A 14,532-nucleotide genomic window follows, 5' to 3' on the forward strand; every position below is an offset into this window, starting at 1 on the left:
GTTCTCTTAGACTTGAGTGCAGCACCTGACACCATAGACCGCAGTATTGCCATAAATCATCTTAGACAATGGTCTCTAGTATTGTCTTAAGATGGTTTCAGTCTTATTTAACAGATAGAAAATTCTTGGTTAGTTGAGGTAATAGTAGTTTGGAGGCCCATGATACTATATACAGTGCACTTACTTGTAATTCTGTTTCATGTAAGTGTGTATTGATATTATTTATTATTATTATCTATTCTGATTTGTTTTTTCTTTACCTGTAACTATTTTTTTGACATCTTGTATGAAAATGTATATAGAAAAAAATGTTGTCGTTGTTGTTTCAGAACCCCAGCTAAAAGGCATCGTCAGTCGCTTATACTGCAGACCGGGATTTTACCTCCAGATGCACCCTGATGGGACATTGGATGGCACAAAGGACGAAGGCAGCTCATCATGTAAGTTTTATGTACTTTGCAATTTTTCTGAATTCTTTTTTCAACAATAAAGCTGCTAAACCAATTTGTTTTTACAATACTTTGAAAAACAAAATATGATTATCAGGTTCGTGTTTTGGTCATTTACTGATCTGTTCATCCTTATGGAGATTTTATTCTGTATACTGGTGTCAAGGAAACAGTGGCCTCAAAGGCAGAGGTGAATAGAAAATTTGGTAATCAGGTAGGAGGTCTTTTGGATTTTTTTGTTAATCCAATAAACTTAATGTCACTGCTGAATACTACTGTTTCTATAAGGCATGTCATATATTAAAAGGAAGTTGCTACTTTGAAAGCTCAGCCAATGATAAACAAAAATTCAAAGAATTAAGAGGGGTTCCCATATGACTGTACTCTTACATTATATGCATTTTTAGTGAAGTGTTTATTCATCTCTACAATGTGTTCTACTAAAATAACTTCACTTTGAAATGATCAGAAGAGATGTTTTTCTCTTGATATCGCATACGTCAGCACAACAATTTAGTTTATAAATCATTCATATTCATATTATTTTACCAAGTAATATGTCACACTGCCTAGAGTTGAAAAACATATTTATGGATGCTTTATAAACATAATAAGACAAAAAGAGAGGACAGTCCTGCCAAACCAATCTTTTACATTTTGTTGAAGAAGCACCAAGAACAATTTACAAAAGTGAAGTATACCACATAATTTACCTAGACATTCCAAAAGCATTTGATTCTGTCCCATATCATAGAATAATTTTGAAACTAGAAGCTGTAGGTAACTTACAAAACTGGATCTCTAGTTGGCTAACTGGCAGGAGACAAAGAGTACAGATAAGAGGAGAATGCTCCACATGGAGTGTCCATCAGGGGTCTGTCCTTTGACCATTGCTATTTCTGATTTATATTACAGTAAAGACACTAATTGTGGTATAGTTAGTAAACGTGAGTAATTCACAGATATCATTAAAATTGGAGGGATGGCAGACACAGAGGAGGCAGCAGAATGAATTCAAAATGACTTGGACAAGCTTCAGAACTGGGAGAACACTTGGAAAATGCAGTTTAATGTAGAAAAGTACAAAGTGCTACATGTGGGCAAAACGAACATCAATTACAAATACAAGATGAGCGACACTGTCATATGGGAAGCAACCTCTGCAAAGGATTTAAAGGTTTATGTGGACGCAGCATTTTGATCGACTAAGCAATTTACAGAAGCAGTTAAAAAAGGCAAATAAATGTTAGGTTATAGCATAGAAACTGTTGAATTTAAGTTAGGACACGTTATGCTCAAATTATATACAGTGCATCCAGAAAATATTCACAGCACATCACTTTTTCCACATTTTGTTATGTTACAGCCTTATTCCAAAATGGATTAAATTCATTTTTTTCCTCAGAATTGTACACACAACACCCCATAATGACAACGTGAAAAAAGTTACTTGAGGTTTTTGCAAATTTATTAAAAATAAAAATCTGAGAAATCCCATGTACATAAGTATTCACAGCATTTGCTCAACACTTTGTCGATGCACCTTTGGCAGCAATGACAGCCTCAAGTCTTTTTGAATATGATGCCACAAGCTTGGCACACCTATCCTTGGCCAGTTTGGCCCATTCCTCTTTGCAGCACCTCTCAAGCTCCATCAGGTTGGATGGGAAGCGTCGGTGCACAGCCATTTTAAGATCTCTCCAGAGATGTTCAATCGGATTCAAGTCTGGGCTCTGGCTGGGCCACTCAAGGACATTCACAGAGTTGTCCTAAAGCCACTCCTTTGATATCTTGGCTGTGTGCTTAGGGTCGTTGTCCTGCTGAAAGATGAACCGTCGCCCCAGTCTGAGGTCAAGAGCGCTCTGGAGCAGGTGTTCATCCAGGATGTCTCTGTGCATAACTGCAGTCATCTTTCCCTTTATCCTGACTAGTCTCCCAGTCCCTGCCGCTGAAAAACATTCCCACAGCATGATGCTGCCACCACCATGCTTCACTGTAGGGATGGTATTGGCCTGGTGATGAGCGGTGCCTGGTTTCCTCCAAACGTGACGCCTGGCATTCACACCAAAGAGTTCAATCTTTGTCTCATCAGACCAGAGAATTTTCTTTCTCATGGCCTGAGAGGTGGGTGGCACGGTGGCGCAGTGGGTAGCGCTGCTGCCTTGCAGTTGGGAGACCTGGGGACCTGGGTTCGCTTCCCGGGTCCTCCCTGAGTGGAGTTTTCATGTTCTCCCCGTGTCTGCATGGGTTTCCTCCAGGCGCTCCAGCTTCCTCCCACAGTCCAAAGACATGCAGGTTAGATGGATTGGCAATTCTAAATTGGCCCTAGTGTGTGCTTGGTGTGTGGGTGGGTTTGTGTGTGTCCTGCGGTGGGTTGGCACCCTGCCCTGGATTGGTTCCTGCCCTGTGTTGGCTGGGATTGGCTCCAGCAGACCCCCATGACCATGTGTTCGGATTCAACGGGTTGGAAAATGGATGGATGGATGGATGGATGGATGATCTGAGAGTCCTTCAGGTGCCTTTTGGCAAACTCCAGGTGGGCTGCCATGTGCCTTTTACTAAGGAGTGGCTTCCGTCTGGCCACTCTACCATACAGGCCTGATTGGTGGATTGCTGCAGAGATGGTTGTCCTTCTGGAAGGTTCTCCTCTCTCCACAGAGGACCTCTGGAGCTCTGACAGAGTGACCATCGGGTTCTTGGTCACCTCCCTGACTAAGGCCCTTCTCCCCCAATCGCTCAGTTTAGATGGCCGGCCAGCTCTCTCAAGAGTCCTGGTGGTTTCGAACTTCTTCCACTTACGGATGATGGAGGCCACTGTGCTCATTGGGACCTTCAAAGCAGCAGAAATGTTTCTGTAACCTTCCCCAGATATGTGCCTCGAGACAATCCTGTCTTGGAGGTCTACAGACAATTCCTTTGACTTCATGCTTGGTTTGTGCTCTGACATGAACTGTCAACTGTGGGACCTTATATAGACAGGTGTGTGCCTTTCCAAATCATGTCCTGTCAACTGAATTTACCACAGGTGGACTCCAATTAAGCTGCAGAAACATCTCAAGGATGATCAGGGGAAACAGGATGCACCTGAGCTCAATTTCGAGCTTCATGGCAAAGGCTGTGAATACTTATGTACATGTGCCTTCTCAATTTTTTTATTTTTAATAAGTTGCAAAAATCTCAAGTAAACTTTTTCACGTTGTCATTATGGGGTGTTGTGTGTAGAATTCTGAGGAAACAAATGAATGTAATCCATTTTGGAATAAGGCTGTAACATAACAAAATGTGGAAAAAGTGATGCACTGTGAATACTTTCCAGATGCACTGTAATTCAGTAGAAAGACTGTTTCTGGAGTAATGGGTGCAGTTGTGGTCACCACGATACAAGAAAGACATAGCAGCACTTGAAGCTGTGCAGAGGAGAGCAACCAGGAGCATCACAGGTCTTAAGGACATGTCTAACCTTGACAGACTCAGAAAATTAAAACTGTTTAGTCACTGGGTAGGGACCTCATCCAGGTATTTAAAATCCACAAAGGCATTGATAAAATATATCCAGCAACATTCATTCAGCTTAAGGGTGAACCTAGTACTTGAAGAATTAGTGGATATTAAGGGCAAGTGCATTTAAGACTGAAGCCAAGAAGCGCACTACTTTACGTAAAGAGTTGTGGGACTCTGGAGCAAACTACCGAGACATGAAGTTGAAGGAGAAACCTTGACAACCTTAAAGAAAAATTTGGATGATAACTTAGGAAAGCTTATCTATTAGCTAAAAAAAATGTTTTTGATGGACTGAATGGTCTCCTCCCATTTGTCAAATGTCTTGTGTTCAAAAGAAACCTGCGTTAAGGTTTTGTTACATATGAATAGTAAATGCAGTACCTAAACTAAAGTGTTACAGAAGATCTTTCATCAAATGCAAAACGTGACTTGAAAAGTCAGAATCGAAAACAATAATAGGGATTCAAAAAAAACAGAAAGACTAAATAAAGATCTTTTAATGCAGTGAATCAAGTTTTATCTGTCAGGCTTGAATACCACAGAAACACCTGAGTGACTTTTGTATCATCGCCAATTTGATGTCACAAATGAGTGCACCTTGGGGAATTTCATGGAGATAGTAAAAATAGAAATTTAACATATTGGCACTTAAATGGTATCACAAACTCGAACAAGAGCCATAGCAAGGTTTGGGGCAGCCACCCGTATATTGTGTATCCTGGCTGCAAAATAGAAAAAACAAGTGATAGCACTGGTGTGCACAGACCGGAGTACAAAACAGAACTGCCCTCCTGCGGAGAGGAGTGAGGTTTTATAGGGAGTCTTGGGGAAGTGACGTCATCCTCGGGGCCGGGACAGGAAGGGACGTGTTCAGAGTCGAGGCACCGGAACCTGGCGGGATTTCCCGGGAAAGGTCTGCAGAGAACTCAAAGAGAAAGTTAGTGCACCCCACCGCCCCCTGGTCGGGTGAGTCAGTACTATTCTCTAAGCCCTTTAGCTGCCTCCTACTCGCACGTGTGTGACAATGGGGAACAAAAATGGCGTTACGACAAAACAGAATTAAAAAAATAACTTTCTTAAAATAGATTCGAGACAAAATCAAACCCCGCAGTTGAATTCCTTCAGTCTCGAAACCATATAGGAAATACACTGGAATTTTCACCAAAAATTGGACATTATAACTAAAAGGGTGTCCGTCAAGATGGTAAATAAAGGTCAGCTAATAAACGAAGGCCCCAATCAAATAAGTGACCACAAAATCGAATTCTCTGAATACAACACCCCAGAAATGACACCTTCTGTAGATGGTTTTTATAGCTTAAGTAGATCCAAGAAAAAATTTAAAAGAAACTGAATTCATAACAAACATAAAGATATAGATGAGTTTAGACGTGTTAAAACAAAACTGTTTTACCATTAAAGAGGTCTAACAATATCTGTCTACTTCCATTATAATTGAACTACGGCCATAGGACAAAGGCAGAGAGGAAAACAAGATCTGCAGTCAGCAGCATCTCTGGTCAAAACAAACCTCTGGGGGTCAGCAATTAATTGTAACAGAGGAAATGAAAGACAAAAAATGTCAGGTTGTGTGCTTCCTTGTGTCCAGTGCTGCCAGGGTCACGTCCAGCTTCTGGGGTTCTAGTTAAACTGTAAAACTGTATGTTGAGGATGGGTTATATTGGCTGACGCAGCTTACATAAAGTTAAAAACACGAAGGAATTATATTAAAACAGCGACATTATTATTATAGATTTTCAGAACACTCAGAAATGTGAAATGTGAGAAATAAGGGAAGGCACACTATACTTAACTATTTAATAAACATATTTTCTTTCTCACAAACTGTGGCGTTTTGATAACATTGTTTAATTGATATAATGCAAATACAATTTTGTATTTTGTTAGAATTTTAGAATTATAATCGCTGTAGATCTGATTTCACCTTTACATTGCACCCTACACGACGAGCACAATGGAAATGTCTGCTTTTGCAGATGTGTTTCCTGCACTGTCCACACATGGCGTTGGTTTTACTGTCTTTTTTCTTTTCAGAGGGGCAGACCTGCCATCTTTGCCACTTATTGCTATTATGTGTACCCACTGGGTTCATCTCTTTTTGATTCCCTGTGGGTCTGAATAACAGCATCTTGTACTTTCATCACAATGGCGGCAACAGAGGATCTCCTCTGGATCTTTGTAGTGATAAGTTCTTTGTCAAGTTCCTCCAAGAAGATTCAGTGTCAGTGGAATTTGCCTTTATTACACTACTGGATGATCACAGTCCACAGGGTATACACAATGTAAGCAGACAGATCTAAAATATTGAAAATCATAACCAAAGGCCAACGGGCAGCCATGCGCAGGCCGCTGTACATACTGTAGTTGAAACGTTACCTAGCTATCAGTTCCTCACTTAGTGGAACTGTAATCTTTCACACAGACGTGCATCTTTGTGCACATTCTTATTTTTATTGTATTGGGTTTTTTTTGTAGCTAGGAAGACCAAAATTGCACACAGAACTCCAGGTGCGACCTCACTAGTGTGTTATAAAGCTTAAGCATAACCTTCTTTGACTTGTACTCTACACATCGTGGTGCATAAGAGGTCCAAAACATTCCGGTAACTGTCAAAAAAAAATAATAATAACAAGAACTTTATGATACAACTTGCAGCAATTCCATTTTAGTCCCCATCCAAACTCTGCCCTTGTTCCAGTGCTTTTTTCATTCCTGGAAATATGTCCTGTACTCATTTTTTGTTACTGTGTCCAGCGGCTGCTGTGATTGTTTTCTGGAGTTCCACAGAAAGAAATTGTCACCCCTTCAGTATTAGTTTTAATTTTAGGAACAAGAAGAAGTTATAGGGACCTGGTGTGGGGTGGGGGGATAGGGGGTGAAGAGCAACAACCACATTGTTTTTGATCAAGAACTCCTGTAGACACCTCAGCAGTGCAGTGTAATGTTCATGATGAACAAACTCTTTATTAACAAGCCTATTAATTTTGAAAAATGCAATCCTCATTGTTTTGATTTTCAATGTGTTTTGTTCTGCTTGGAGAAAAAAAAATTACCAAAGTCACATGCATAATTGCAGAATAAATATCAGAAATACACACTTGATCAAATCAGCATGATACCACTCAGTGGACTTATTAACAGGACAGTAGGATACCTAGCAGCATAGTTCACATCTACACCCTACTTCTGTGCTATTGGCTGATTCTGAGAAGTATTTCACATCCCATGAACCCCTATATAATCTAATATTCTGTTAGCCTTCTTAATGGTCTCTGAACTCTGTCTGGAAATTGATAGTGACAAGTCTAATATGACTCCAAGGTTCTTCTCATATGGGGTAATTTTAAGTTTAAGGCCTCCCATTGTGTATTCAGACTCAACATTTTTACTGCCTATGTGTGGTAACTGGAAGGTTGTGGGTTCAAATCCCATTACAGCCAGAAGAGATCCTACTCTGTTGGGCCCTTACCCTGAAAATTTCAGTACAATGGCTGACCCTGCACTTTAACCACTAAACAAAGACAATTTCATCTTGTGTATTAATAAAGTAATCAAATAAATGAACACTTTACATTAACTTACCTTAAAGTTCATCTGCCACAACTCTGTCCAATCTTGTGTGTACTCCAAGTCCCTCCGAAATGACTAAACACATTCTCAAGGGTAAAAAGTTACAGTATATTTAATTTACCCTTGGAGCCAAATCTATCTATCTATCTATCTATCTATCTATCTATCTATCTATCTATCTATCTATCTATCTATCTATCTATCTATCTATCTATCTATCTATCTATCTATCTATCTATCTATCTATCTATCTATCTATCTATCTATCTATCTATCTATCTATCTATCTATCTATCTATCTATCTATCTATCTATCTTGCACCACCACCATCTACTCAAAGCACCGTGATGTTCCAACATTGATGGATTAAAAGCCAGAGAAATCTGCATGACCATCATCATCAAGTCATTCCGTGAGAACCCTAAATACACAGAGGACTATTTCATTTATGTTAGGTAGAATGCCCAGAGGGGACTGGGCGGTCTCGTGGCCTGGAACTCCTGCAGATTTTATTTTTTTCTCCAGCCGTCCGGAGTTTTTTTTTTGTTTTTTCTGTCCCCCTGGCCATCGGATCTTACTCTTTTTCTATGTTAACTAATGTTGTCTTATTTTAAATTTATTATTTTGTCTTTTATTTTTCTTTTCTTCATTATGTAAAGCACTTTGAGCTACTTTTTTTTATAAAAATGTGCTATATAAATAAATGTTTTTGTTGTTGTTGTTATCTATCTATCTATCTATCTATCTATCTATCTATCTATCTATCTATCTATCTATCTATCTATCTATCTATCTATCTATCTATCTATCTATCTATCTATCTATTGGCCACCAGGGGGCACAGTAATTCTCCAAACACCTAACACACAGAGGCTTGGATACAAGTGTAAAAGCACAAAGAGCTTTTATTGTGGGAAACTCTTCTCAGGCATGCATTACCCACGCCGCAACCACAATACAGATCTGTCTGTCTGTGAATCTATCTATCTATCTATCTATCTATCTATCTATCTATCTATCTATCTATCTATCTATCTATCTATCTATCTATCTATCTATCTATCTATCTATCTATGTCTGATTTTCCTCAACTCTTGCCTTGCCTTAAATAGCCTGAGGGAGTAGTCTGGGACATCAGGGAGGCCCCGCCTCCTAGGATGCCACCTTCAAAGCACATGGAACAGTGACACATTCTATAAGATGGTACATAATTAGAAATGTAATGGAAAATACTGTACATAAAAATAAATATTTCAAAATGACAAAACAACAGAATAAAACACATAAATGCAAGTAGATACATAACACCTTTTTTCCTGACTCTCTGTCTCCTGATACTTAATTAAAAAGCCTTCTTAAGACTGCTCCTCATCACATTGTCTAGCTTATGTGCAAACATCAAATTAACTATCATGAAGGGGCTTATAAAATTCTTTTCAGTTTTATATCTGGCCTTACCCCCTAATCTCTTCTGGAGTGAGGATTGTGATCTGGAAGTCCTTCTCCTAGGGTTCCTTCTAGTGGGCCCGGGTGCTAATGTATATTTGAGCACAAGCCCTCATTTAAAGTGGTCGGTGAGAGTTCCATACATACAGTACTTAAAAGGGCCCATTTGCTGCTCTTCTGTTGTTCATTTTGCCCTTCCATTTTTCAACAGACAGCGAGTAAGCTGTAATTTGAACACAAGTCCCTAAAGCTGGGATGTTGCATTACTAATAATTCACCTCTGTGTGCCAGCCCAGTTCTGTTCAGTTAAGCAGGCCCAACAGTAAAAGGGGTTATTACTAAGAGCAGAGCTGGAATATTATAAAATGCCATGCATGTCAGATGGACAAATCGATCCATAGATACTGTGCTCATTTCTGTTCAGCCTCTGTTTAAATATAGAATGCTAGATGGATTACAAAAATGTCAATGGGAAAGTGTGCATTAAATAAATGAAAGAATAATGTTTTTGTAAGAAAAATGGAATGCTTAGGGGGGCTGTTCATTCAAGCAGCTTTCATCGATAGACTAATATTTTGGCTGATGTTCCTGCCTGCGCTTGTGATTTAATAATTGCACATTCCATTATAGAATTAATGTTATCAGCAGAGGAATTGCAGACATATGCTGAAGAACGGCACTCCGGTCCTTGGAGTCTGCTATGAATTCCGGGATGCCTGCTGACATGTTGAAGTGGTGTATGAAAAATGCTGCGGCCATTCAAATACAGTGTTTGAAGTGTGCAGCCGAAAGGTTAATATCTATTTGTTTTATGCAGTTTGTCTTAAAAAATGGAAATTTGATTTGAAAATATGTATCTAGATCTGTTCATGCAGATCTACATACTAAACCAGTCATTTTTGTCTTTGTTAATAGTTTTGTGTTTGTCTCTGTTAATAGTAATTTTTAACCAAAAGGCAGAAAGAGTAGAGAGGAGGTCAGGCCCAGGGACAGAGGACAGGATACAAGACATAGGACAAAACTACTGGTTCTCAAAGTCCAAAACAAAGAAACAAAAATCAAAGTCAAAAAAAGAGAATGCCCTAAATGAAATGTGAAAAACATTTATTTTGTTTTGAATCCAATACATGGAAAAAGTAAGAGTGAAAGGGAAGGTCTAGCTATGAGACCAGCTGTGTTGTATAGTTTGGAGACGGTGGCACTGACCAAAAAGCAGGAGGCAGAGCTGGAAGTGGCAGAGGTGAAGATGCTACGATTCTCATTTGGAGTAATGAGGGTAGACAGGATTAGGAATGAGTACATTAGAGGGACAACACAAGTATGACAGTTTGGAGACCAAGTGAGAGGGGCGAGATTGAGATGGTTTGAGCACGTGCAGTGGAGAGATGAGGGGTACATCAGGAAAAGAATGTGGAGGATGGAACCGGCCAGGCAAGAGAGAAAGAGGAAGGCCAAAGTGGAGGTTTATGGATGTAGTGAGGGAGGACATGAAGCCAGATGGTGTATCAGAACATGATGTAAAAGAAAGGAATAGATGAAGACGGATGATCCGCTGTGGCGACCCCAAAATGGAAGCATCCGAAAGAAGAAGAAGAAGACATGGATCAAGTGAAGAGACAGTGCATGTTAAAATTATTTGTAATGGCCACCTGTGATCTGAAGACTATCAATGGATGTCATTGGCTTAAGCAATAAAACCCCAACCATGTTAAACTCATGTGAAATATCAGAGTCTACAAGAAAAACAAACAAAAAGAAAGAATTGAGATTTTGAACCTTTTTTTCCATAAACTTGAGTTTTATGCTATTGAGATGTATTTCAATGTTCCATGCTTCAGTTCTGTTTTACTTGTTGTTAGTAATTTCTTATCATTTTGACGGTGATGTCACCATGTTGCTATTCTGGGTTTCTTTTTTTTTTTTGCAGGCAATATTCTTTGTATGGTACATCAATTTGTTGTCACCTAGTAAAATTCTTGTGTCATGTTTGCAGGTGCAAGGCAGGGCAGGGACATAAATAATAATCTGCAATAACATAATAGATGATGTGTAAATTAATAATATAACAGGTGATGTGTAAATTAATACATACAATAAATAACAGTAGCATAATGAATGGCTTAATGTGTATAGTGTTAAACAATACTGCACAGGCATATGGATGACACAGTTTATCAACTTGTAACATACAGCAGAATTGGACATAAACCAGCAGGTGGGTACAGTACAACAACAACATTTATTTATATAGCACATTTTCATACAAAAAGTAGCTCAAAGTGCTTTACATAATGAAGAAAAGAAAAATAAAAGACAAAATAAGAAATTAAAAAAAAGGCAACGTTAGTTCACATAGAAAAGGAGTAAGGTCCGATGGCCAGGATGGACAGAAAAAAAAAAAAAAAAACTGTAGAAAGCTGGAGAAAAAAATAAAATCTGTAGGGGTTCCAGGCCACGAGACCGCCCAGTCCCCTCTGGGCATTCTACCTAACATAAATGAAATAGTCCTCTTTGTAGTTAGGGTTCTCACGGAGTCACTTGATGCTGATGGTCATACAGACTTCTGGCTTTTAATCCATCCATCATTTTTGGAACATCATGGTACTTAGAGTAGATGAAAGGACACCGGAAAAGGAAACAGAAGAGAGAGTAGGGGTTAGTACAGATTTTAGAGCCACCATGAATAGTTATTATAATGAATTGGATATACAGAGTATGAGGATTAAATTACAGTGAAGTTATGAGAAGGCCATGTTAAAGTAATGTGTTTTCAGCAGTTTTTTAAAGTGCTCCACTGTATTAGCCTGGTGAATTCCTACTGGCAGGCTATTCCAGATTTTAGGTGCATAACAGCAGAAGGCCGCTTCACCACTTCTTTTAAGTTTTGCTCTAGGAATTTTAAGGAGACACTTAGTTGAGGATCTGAGATTGCGATTTGGAATATAAGACGTCAGACATTCCGATATATAGGATGGGGTGAGATTATTAAAGCTTTATAAACCATAAGCAAAATTTTAAAGTCAATCCTGAATGACACAGGTAACCAGTGTAGTGACATCAAAACTGGAGAAATGTGCTCGGATTTTCTTTTCCTAGTTAGGATTCTAGCAGCTGCATTCTGCACTAATTGCAAACGATTTATGTCTTTTTATTTTATTTATTTATTTATTTATGTGCAGAGCAGATAAAATCAGGTTACTGGGAGCTTAGAGATCTTATGACCTGGGGAAGAAGTTATTCCTGAAGATGGTGAAGTGTGTGATGAGGTTCCAAGTAGCGCATCCCAGAAGGCAGGAGTGAAAACGGAATGAGCTGAGTGGCTTGTATCAGAGATACAAGAGATAATGGATTCAGCCATCTCCAGACACCCGGTGGACTACAGTGTATAAAGCTGTGCAAGGCCAGCCCCAATGATTTTAGAAGCTGTACTAACAGTCCTTTGGTAGAGCTTATTATGCTGACATGTCGGGTTACCATACCACACCATGATCAGGTCAGGATGCTGTCAGTAGTGCAGTGAAAGAAGTTCACCTGAATTTTAGTTCCCATCCCAAAGCTCTTTGGTCTTCTCAGGAAAAAGACCCTTTGCTGAGCCTTTGGAGAGTGCAGGTGGTGTTGACAGACCACAAAAAGCACTTGGTGATCTGAACACCCAAGAACTTGAAGCTGCTAACTGTCTGGTGAGAGGTGCTGTTGATGTGAACTGGAGGGGAGCATTACTGACTTTGTTTTTCCTGAAGTCAATAATTACCTCCTTAGTTTTGTCGACATTCAGGAAGATGCTGTTGTCATGGCACCATATAGTCTTGTCTTTTGCCTCTCTTCTGTAGGTTTCTGATGAGGCCAATCACAATGGTGTCATCCATAAACTTAATGATGCTGTTGCCCTCAAGCTTTGTTGCACTGTCATTGGTGAATAGACTGCATGGCAATGGGCTGAGGCTACAGCCTTGCGTGACACTGAAGTTGGTGAACAGTATGGAGGAGTTATTGGTGCCAATGCTCAATGACTGGAGCCTTTGTTAGGAATTCAAATACTCAGCCACAGATGGAGCTGCTCAGAGCAAGGTCACAGCACTTCAACACCAGGCTGAAGGACACGATGGTGCCAAAGACAGAGCTATAGTCGATGAACAGCATCCTGACATTGGTGTTTTTCATTTCCAGATGTCCCAGAGCAGTGTGCAGGGTGAAGGAGATAGCATCCTCCACAGATCCCTTATGCTGGTATACAAATTGTAGGAGATCCAGGGCAGTGGTGATGTTGTGGTTAATGTGGATTATGACCAGTTTCTCTTGACAGTAAATCACTGCAGAGGTTAACACGATGGGCTAATAGTCAATCAGGCAGGAAACAGCAGCTTTCTTTGATACAGTCAGGAAACATAGTGGCACCATACACAAAGACAAGGACAAGTTAAAGATGTCAGTGTACCCTTGTGATAGCTGGATGCAGGATGGGGTGCCATCAAGGCCAGTGGTTTTGCAGGTTTTTTTAAAGATTTTGCTCACGTCAGTCTCTGACACTTGCAGAATGGCTCCGACTACTGGTAGCAATGACAACGTTTAAACGCTCATCATGTTTGAGCCGGAAGGCTCAACACAAGCGATGAAATCATTTAGTTTGCCTAGGAGTGGAATGGGGGTTTCTGTGGGCTCGTCTGTTAAGGTTTAGTCTGATTGCCTACAGACCTTTCCATGGTTGACGCAGATTACTGGTGACTAAATTTTCCAACCTTTTTCTGTACTGAATCTTTTCCACTTTAATCATGTTCCACAGTTCATACCTGGGACTCTTGTAGCGCCCTCTACCTTTTGAATTAAAAGCAGCAGTCCACTTCCTTAGTCGCAGGCAAACAGCACTGTTTACCCAGGACTTCTGGTTAAGTAGGAACAAACAGTTTGGGTAGACATATAAAAGCCCATATAGAGCCTGACATAATGTGACATTCAGTTGCCATATTCAATCAGCTTCAAGGAGGATTCCTTAAACACAAAACAGTCATTCAACTCTAAACAGTCCTGCAGTTTGAATTCATGTTCTGGAGTTGAGCACTGTATGTCCCTCATCGCTGGCTTAGCACACATAGTAGAAGCACCAATGTGTGGTCAGATTTTCTGAAGTATGGAAGCAGGAAGGACTTGCAGATGTCTAACTGTGGTGTAGCAGTGATCAAGTGTACAATCACCCCTGGTGGGGCAGGTGACGTGCTGGTAGAACTTCTGGAGGACAAATTCAGATAATTAAGTGTCTGTATACTTATATAAATGAGAGATTTCAGTTTCTGATATTTAATAAATTAACAAACCGTTCTCAGAGCAGGAAGGATTGCAGCCGACTCCACCCATGCCAGCAGCCATCTGTTCATTAAATTGCCATCACAGAGGAGGTACAGGTCTATTGTGACCCAAACTACATGCCATCTCTGCAGCTTCTTTCCTCAGAGTATTCAGATCTTAAACAAACTTTCACAAGGTTACTCCTGTTTTTGCAACATATAAATGGTAACTGTGCTGTTTGTGTAATGGTAAATACTTCATATT

General features: G+C 39.8%; 1 protein-coding gene across 1 annotated transcript in view; it reads left to right on the top strand.

Annotated features, from left to right (window-relative positions):
* fgf11a (fibroblast growth factor 11a) overlaps positions 1 to 14,532 on the top strand; it is a 407,707-nt gene that overhangs the window by 250,960 nt on the left and 142,215 nt on the right. The window contains exon 2 of the mRNA XM_028798449.2: positions 330 to 440. Coding sequence (XP_028654282.1) covers positions 330 to 440 — 111 coding nt within the window. The remainder of the gene's footprint in view (positions 1 to 329; positions 441 to 14,532) is intronic.

The sequence above is a fragment of the Erpetoichthys calabaricus genome, chromosome 3, assembly GCF_900747795.2.
Source record: "Erpetoichthys calabaricus chromosome 3, fErpCal1.3, whole genome shotgun sequence".
NCBI lineage: Eukaryota > Metazoa > Chordata > Cladistia > Polypteriformes > Polypteridae > Erpetoichthys > Erpetoichthys calabaricus.